The 7,487-nt window shown below is 63.7% G+C and overlaps 3 protein-coding genes across 5 annotated transcripts in view; 1 reads left to right on the top strand and 2 right to left on the bottom strand.

The window, feature by feature from the left end:
- Positions 1-898, top strand: part of Leng9 (leukocyte receptor cluster member 9) — a 2,066-nt gene extending 1,168 nt beyond the window's left edge. Inside the window, exon 2 of the mRNA XM_023708540.1 lies at positions 5-898. Coding sequence (XP_023564308.1) covers positions 5-871 — 867 coding nt within the window. The 3' untranslated portion in view covers positions 872-898. The remainder of the gene's footprint in view (positions 1-4) is intronic.
- A 19-nt stretch (positions 899-917) lies between these two features.
- Positions 918-7,487, bottom strand: part of Leng8 (leukocyte receptor cluster member 8) — a 13,085-nt gene continuing 6,515 nt past the window's right edge. Inside the window, exons 6-16 of one of the 3 annotated variants that reach the window (XM_023708542.1) lie at positions 6,877-7,129; positions 6,497-6,638; positions 6,192-6,395; positions 5,618-5,896; positions 5,408-5,548; positions 5,034-5,319; positions 4,291-4,392; positions 4,146-4,214; positions 3,923-4,052; positions 3,636-3,843; positions 918-1,725 (exon numbers count right to left, since the gene is read on the bottom strand). In XM_023708542.1, coding sequence (XP_023564310.1) covers positions 1,056-1,725; positions 3,636-3,843; positions 3,923-4,052; positions 4,146-4,214; positions 4,291-4,392; positions 5,034-5,319; positions 5,408-5,548; positions 5,618-5,896; positions 6,192-6,395; positions 6,497-6,638; positions 6,877-7,129 — 2,484 coding nt within the window. In that variant the 3' untranslated portion in view covers positions 918-1,055. Of the gene's footprint in view, positions 3,844-3,922; positions 4,053-4,145; positions 4,215-4,290; positions 4,393-5,033; positions 5,320-5,407; positions 5,549-5,617; positions 5,897-6,191; positions 6,396-6,496; positions 6,639-6,876; positions 7,130-7,487 lie in introns of all 3 variants that reach the window. The other 2 variants (XM_004648322.2, XM_023708543.1) reach the window with 2 other exon arrangements.
- Positions 4,619-7,487, bottom strand: part of Ttyh1 (tweety family member 1) — a 25,843-nt gene continuing 22,974 nt past the window's right edge. The window contains exon 14 of the transcript XR_002819567.1: positions 4,619-4,629. The gene's annotated coding sequence lies outside the window, so the exon portion shown is untranslated. The remainder of the gene's footprint in view (positions 4,630-7,487) is intronic.

Below are 7,487 nucleotides of genomic sequence, written 5' to 3'. Positions count from 1 at the left end.
GGAGGACGAGCCTCTGGACTCCGATCCCGCAGGACAGGTGCGGGAGGACGAGCCTCAGGACTCCGATCCCGGAGCACAGCTGCGGGAGGACGAGCCAGAAGACCCCGACCCCCGAACACAGCTGCGGGAGGATGCTGACCCCATGGACTCCTGCGCCAGGGGGCAACCCGCCCCAAGAGCCCGAGCTGTGAGGACGGCAGAGCTGATAGAGGCCCGTGGGACCATCCAGGGGCCGTTGCCCTTTGGAGAGGTAGAAGCCGAGTGGGGGCCCGGGGCCTGGGCCCAGGACAGAAGGGCCCGGCGCCCCACCCACTTCGTGGCAGTCCCAGTGACGGAGCCCAGCCTTCAGGCAGAGGTGGCCAAGGCCCAGGCTCACCTGGCGCGAGAGGCCCCGGCCTGCACTGCGTTCCTGGTGCCCGCGGCAGCACTGCACCTCACACTGGCCCTGCTGCGGCTGGCGGGCCCTGGGGAGGAGGCTGCCGCCTCCGCAGCGCTGAGGCATGCCCTCGGGGACCCGGGGCTCCAGGCACCCCAACAGCTGCGCTTCCGGGACCTCATGCTCCTGGGCCCCCATGTGCTCTGTGCCCCCCCAACTCCCACCCTGGCGGGCGTGGCGCGGGAGCTGAGCCGAAGGCTGGAGGCCCAGGGGCTGGAGGTGCTGCCGCCCCCTGGTGGGCTGCACCCCCACCTCACTTTGGCCAAGGTGCCCCGCGGCTCCCGGGCATGCCTGCCGACACCCACCTTCTGCCTGAATGAGGCGCAGGGGACCCAGCCCCTGGAAGGCCTGCGGCTGTGCCGCATGGGGAGGGTAGGGGACACCTACCAGTCCCTGGCCGACATTCCCTGGGGTGACAAGCGAGGTGCCCAGTGACAAGCAAAAAGGACAGAGCCAGCTCTCTCTCTCTCTTTAATTTTGGCTTCTCTAAAGCTTCCCAACCGTGTCAGCACTCCAAGGAAAGAAGGAAGGAGGAAGGGGAGGGGAGGGCAGAGGAGGGGCGTCTGGAGAAAAGCAGCCTGACAGTCCAGCGTTTGCGAGCTCACAGCACATCCTCCAGTTACATGGCAGAAGAGGGAGGGAGGGAAGGAGGGAGGGAGGCGGGAGGGCCAAAAAGAAAGGGGAGGAAGGAAAATAACTGAAATAAACACACACACAAAGAAAAGAGAAGGAAACATGACGTGAGCTGGTGATCCATGAGGCGGGGAGGGAGGAGGGGCAACCGTTTTACCTGTGCGGAACCAGGAAGGGCTGGGATCAGGAGGGAGGGAGGAAAGGGGGGAAAAACCAGAAGAAACACTGGGGGTGGGCGGGCGGGCGGGGGAGGAGGGACACGGGGACAACTTAATACAACTTGAGAGCGGGCGGCCCGGCCGGCGAGGTCCCACGCTGGCCTCCGGGTCCTCAGTGCGGTGCAGCGGCGCTGGTCTGATGACGGTGGTGGCGGCGGCGGCGGCATTGGCGTTCCGGGGTGGGGGCACAGGGTGGGGCACAGTCTCTCAGCAGCTCCCCTCACCCCAAACACTGAGGCCCTGGAGGGCTCGGCAACAAGAGTCTGTGAAGAGGCCGAAGAGGCGGCGGGCGTGGGCTGGCTGGCTGGCTGGCACCCCAGGCGGGTGGGCGCAGGGCGGACGGCCCGTCTTCTTCCCGCAGCAGGGCCTGGGCACAGGATGGGCCAGCACGCCGGGTCGGAACCGCAGTAGGAGCTCGAGAGAGAGAGAGAGAAAACACTGAGGCAGCATTAGTGGAGGTGAAGATGGACAAGGCCTGCAGACCCCACCCCCTGCCACCCTCCTTTACCCACCCACCCCTCCGAGGCAAAAATAAAAATGTACAAAAATCTCTGTACAAACGTCCCGGTGGGAGACGGGACAGGGACGGTGGCTCTTCCTGGAGCCCACTTCCCATAAATTCATTTACAACCCAAGTCCATGGCTCAAAAACAAAATCCGCAAAGCGGCGCTGGGGTCAGGGCCCCGGCCACCCGGGCTTGCTGGGTGCTCAGAAGGCTGGCAGCTGCGCCAGGCTGAGGCGACAGTCGATGCTGGAGTTGTCGGGGCCTATGTAGGCCAGGCCCAGGGGCTCTAGGAAGGCCCGGCAGGCGGCCTCGCCCTCGAAGGCCAGCTCGGCCTGCAGGTAGGAGACAGGCAGCGCAGGGCGGAAGCTACGGAGACAAGAGGAGAGAGGGATGAGGCGGGCGGGTGGGCAAGGGCCCCAAGTGGGGAGCAGGTGCCCCCCTCAGGCACCCACAGGCTTTCCTGGCCCTGTTGGCCCCCAGTGCCTCCCGACCTCCCCCCTCTGAGGCTTGGGGGGCCCGGGGTAGGGCAGTAGCCCCAGTCCCCAGCTGTACCCCCCTCACCCACACTTACCTGTCCAGGAAGGAGAGGGAACAGGAGTGGAGGGGCTGGAGCCAGACCACCCCAAGGAGGGAGCGGCGTGGGCAGAGGAGGGAAGGCCAACAGCCTGCCCAGGGTCACAGTGCCCCCAGGGCACAGGTGTGCCAGCTGCATGGTTAGGAACTGCGCAGAAAGCGCAGCACCCGTCAACTTGGGGGGACCTCCCTACAGGCTGTGATGGAGCACCTTTACTCAAGCAGTGGCACTGAGTACCTGGTGCCACTTTTCGGCCACTGAGACTGCCTCCCACCTCACTGTGAACACTGCTCTGAGATCTAAGAGGCTCTCCTCTGCCAAGGGCCGTGGAAATCTCACGGAGAGGCCCGAGATGAAGCGAGGTCAGTGATGGCCACTCACTGCTGTGCCACCACCCAAGGCCAATCACAGGAAAGGGACAACCACTGCCCAAGCACGTGCCCGGGACAGCCCTGACACCGAGGGCTGATTGGCCCCTGCCCTGCCCTGCCTTCCCGGCTAGGGATCCCTGTGCCACGCGCTCGTCTGCCACTGAACTGGCGCGGCCTATCCCTGTCTGGTACCTAGCTTCTCATCTTTCAGCCGACAGCACTCCTCAGCCAGACCACCCTCGGCTCCCGGCCACCTTTCCAAGCGGCTCCCCAGGCCCAGAGCCCCTGAGCAGGGCCTCTCCATCTGCGCAGCACTAACACCGGGTCCCTGGGTGCTAGAAGCCAGCAGCACCTCCTCAGCATACACTGCGCCTCACCCCTGGAGGCAGGGCCACCCCTACAAGCTAGGCAATAAGCCATACTGAGTGTGTACTCCCAGCACCCAGCACAGCAGAGCGAGGGTGAAGGGCATGCTCAGGCAGCAAGGGCCTGGTCTCCGCCACATCGTCCCTCAGCACTTCTGCCACCTTCTAAGGCATGGAACAGGAACCAGCCTTGGCTTGAGACCACAAATTAAAACTGCAACTGCTAGGGCAGGGCCCAGCCTTCCTAGCTTCTCTAGCATGGGGGCACGGAGGAGTTGCACAGGCAGGCCGCGAGGAGCCCACCTAAGCCTGAGCCTGAGCATGTGATGGGGGCTGGAGGAAAGAAGGGAAGGGACCGGGAACAGGCGAGAAGAATGGAAGAGTCAGAGAAAGGGACCTGGAACCGAGGAGGACTGCAAGGGACAGCGTTAAGAGAGGGTGAGGGAGACTCCAGAATGAGAGAAGGCTCAAGATGGCCAGGAGCACAGGGAGGATGACAGGTGTGGCAGGGCCACAGCACGGTGCCACATACGTTTTGATCATTGCCTTGAGGGCAGCCTTGCGCTCCCGGTCTGCAAACTTGTCCACGAGGTAGCCAGACATGCAGGGTGCATGGCAGTAGAGCCGGAAGAAGCGGTGGTAGTTGCCCAGGGCCCAGGCTGCCCGCAGAGCCAATGCATGGGCCACACAAGGGTCTGCCTTCAGCTCCCGCGTGAGGTACGCCAGCTCAGTGGTAATGTCTGCGCCAAAACACAAGTCGGTCTACAGAGTGCCACCCTGCGTACTGTGGGGTGACACTGGGGGCGGGGGGGGTCTCACCTCCTGAGTTCTTGGTAAAGATGTAGTACAGGATCCGGTAGGCGGTAAACTCGCCCACATTGCCCGCCAAGTTCTCCGCGTACAGAGACTTCAGCTGTGTCTGGCACTGGTTGAACTCTTCATGGTCGCCCTAAGGGCAGGAGTGGGGAGCAGCACTGTGAAACCCAGGCAGGCTTGGAGACTGAGGCACGCGGGGAAGCGTGCGCGGGGGACGGGCACCCACCTTCTCCAAGGCAATACGGGCATGGGTCTCATACACCTCCACAGTGAACTCCGTGCGGACACCTTGCACCTGGACAGGGGCACAGGTCACCAGAAGTAGGGCACAGCAGGCCGCCACAGTAAAGCCACCCCATGGTCCTCCTTACCGTTAGGTCCTGCCGGATGGACTTCATCTGCTCGCAGGCAAAGGCATAGTCCTGCTTCTCCTTCCAATGGGACTTGACCATGCACAGGGACTTCTTCAGAACCTGGTGGGAAAGAGGGCAAGACTCATGGGCAGACAGCAAGACAGCCCAGCCCGCTTGAAATGACAGTAACACGAAGGCAGGCATCAGGGCTGTGTCTGGATGTCCTCGAAGGCCTCAGGCAGGCACAGGGGGCTTTTCCAAAGCTAGCGCTGGGATTAAGGGTGTGTATTAATTCAGTCCACTGACTGGTTTGTTACCGTCTGCAATGAACCGTTGCCCTCTGCCGTGCAACCCGGCCTTGGAGCCAGGCAGCCAACCACGGCCGGAAACCTCTACAAGCTGACCCAGACCAACCGCTCCCGCCTGAACTTTGGGCATCAGGTATTTTGTTTCAGCAACAAGTGACCAACACAGCAGGTTAATGACTCAACGCTGCCACAAAAACGCAGCACTGCCTACAGAGAGGGCAAACAGGTCCCCACCCCAGGCCCTGGCACACGCAGGGCGCACACCTGTCCTGGACTGGAGTACTCCCCCTCCTCTGTGCCCTGGTCCTGCAAGCCTGCACCTGAGAAGGCTCGAATGTCCCGCAAGAATAGGTCTGTCTAGACCCCAGCCAGGCTGTGGGCACCCCCTAGGGAGACACCCCCAGGCCTCTGGCCAGCGCTTCACGGTGCACAAGCGCCCTGCTGGGGACTTACTGCCACGGGGCGCACAGTGGAAGGGTCAGGGGCACAGGTGAGGCGCAGGTAATGCTTGGTGATGTCCGGGCATGTGCCCACGATCTGCAGCTCCTGCCAGTCGGGGTCAGCCCCGCCGCTGTCCAAGCTGCTCATCTGCAACACCAGGGGCTCCAGGCGCAGGCGGCGGGAGTGCCCGTGCTGGAAGCGGGCCGCGCGCTTCTGCTTCTTCAGCTCGCGCTCCGGGTCCTCGCACTCCAGCGCCGCCATCTTCTTGCGGCTGCGCTTGGTGGGAGCCAGGTCATGCCTGTGAGGGACGACGGCGAAAGGAAGCAGTCATCTCCAGTCACCGCTGCCAGGCCACCCAAGCTTGCGATGCAGGCCCCCACTTTTACCTCTTCCCTCGCTGTGCCCGGCCTCGGCCCCGGTCCATGTGGGCCCCCCGACCACCCCGGCCCTTGGGGGGCGGGTTCCTGCGGGGCACAGGGTGACACTCATTTCCTGAGTAGGAGCTGTCGGAGTCCGAGTGGGAGTCACTGCACAAGGAAGCGCAAGGGTCAGGTCTCGGCGACCACCCCTCGCTCCCGCCCCTCTGAGCTGCATACCTTCTCCGGAAGTGACGCGTGGGGGATCTGGAGGAGGAGCGGGACCGGGAGTCTGTGCTGGAGGAAGAGCTGTTGTCCTTCATGAAGACATTGCGGTTGCCGAACTTGGCGAAGCTGCTGCCCCGGGCTCGGCCAGCACCCCCAGCCCCCGGCGTCCCTCGCTGGGACTGGGCACCCCCGCCCCTGGTCACCGCACCTGCCCCCCTGGGCGGGTGAAGGCTGCTAGGGGCCTCCCACCGCTTCTTCTTGGGGCTCTCGGCCACAGGCTCCCGGGTCAGCCTGAGGACACAGGAGGGCGGGGCGTCACCAGTCCTGCCAGCACATCAGAGTGCAGGCCCTGCCACCCCACCAGGGGAGCGTGCTCACCCCGCTACTCAGCTGCTGCAGTGCAGGAAAGGGGGCAACCCCAAGGTTCTTGGTAACGAGGGACACCTTTGACCCCTGGCAGCCTGTGCTCACCCGAGAGGGCACCTAGGCCCTCCTCAGCCCACAAGCCTCCCAGCCAGGACTCCTCAGCCCAGGACCTGACGCTCCGGGTACCCAGCAGTGCGGCCTACACGGCACTCATACTGACCCCGGCAGGGGCTCGCGGCTCCAGTCAATGGTGTAGGCCGAGCCGTCCTGCAGCCGAGCCTGCAGCACTTCCTTGAGCAGCTTCTCCGTCCGGTCTTTGTCCTCCTCTGACTCGCAGGCAGTGAAGCAGCGCTCCACGTACTCCTTCATGTCCTGCGGCCAATCGTCAGGCTTCCCAGACAGGTTCCCCCGAGGGGACGGGCCACTGCAGAGGCAGGTCGCGGCTGAGCCAGGACACCAGCCCAAGCAGAGGGAGGCCTAGCAGGGCTGCTGTCCAGGACATAGGGAGGCTGGCAGGCACCTCACCTGTGGCTCTGGGCCTTTTCTGGGCTGGGCTGGGGGCCAAAGCCGCTATGCTGCCCCTCAGCAGTGGAGCCAAAGCTCTGGTTAGTGACAGCAAATGGCCGCTTCTGAATGTTGAACTTGAGGCCCCCTGTCCCAGGGGCCGCTGCAGAGCAACCAAGACTGGGGTTAGGCCCTTGCACACACCTCAGGAGACCCAGCACGCAGGAGGCCAGGACCCAGGCCTGAGGAGCCAGGGACTCAGGTGCGAGCAAGGGAGCCCACAACAGCCACCCCAAGTGTCAAGCCCTTAATAGGCAGGCCCCACACAACGTGCCTTCTTGCACCCAGGAGCTCTGAGGGCCCCGCACCACTTCTCCCCTCCTGGGGCTTTGCCAACTTACGTTTCATGCGATTCCACAACTGCTGACCCTTCTTGGGCTTTGCTGGCTCTGGATAGGTGTGTGGCCCATAGGCCTGGCCTGCTGGGGGCCCTGCTTGGCTGTGCTGTGTGGCAGGGGCTGTTCCAGGCTGGGGGCCACTGCTCAGAGCGTGGGCCCCGTGCGGGGGGTTCGAGGGCTGGGGGGGTTGGGCTGTAGGCAGCTGCTGCGGGGAGGCCTGGTAAGCCATGCTCTCGTCCATGCCAGGGACTGGGGGCTGCATGAACAGCAGGTCTTAGTGAGGAGGCAGTTCCACACACCGTGTGACCCTACAACCTGACTGCCACAGTGTGACAGCACACCCCGTCCAGAGGTGCTCTCTGAGCAGACAACCCGAGAAGTACCCCAGAAATCCTACTTGGGGCACCACCTTAAGAGCGGACTGAGCAGAGGTCACCCGGCTCATGAGACATCACATGAGAGCGGTGGAGCTCAAATTGAGACTTAAGTCTATCTGCCTCCCAAGCTCTGGGCTCTGCCATCCCAGGCTGCCTCAAATGCAAAGTGGACTGCACGTGTGTGCGCGCAAGGGAGTGTGCACATACTGGAGGGAAACAGAAGACAGACTGCCACAC

This window comes from Octodon degus, unplaced genomic scaffold (genome assembly GCF_000260255.1).
Source record: "Octodon degus isolate 3935 unplaced genomic scaffold, OctDeg1.0 scaffold00387, whole genome shotgun sequence".
NCBI classification, from domain to species: domain Eukaryota; kingdom Metazoa; phylum Chordata; class Mammalia; order Rodentia; family Octodontidae; genus Octodon; species Octodon degus.
The sequence above is the reverse complement of the archived record's forward strand: the minus strand, read 5'-3'. Positions and strand labels throughout refer to the sequence as shown.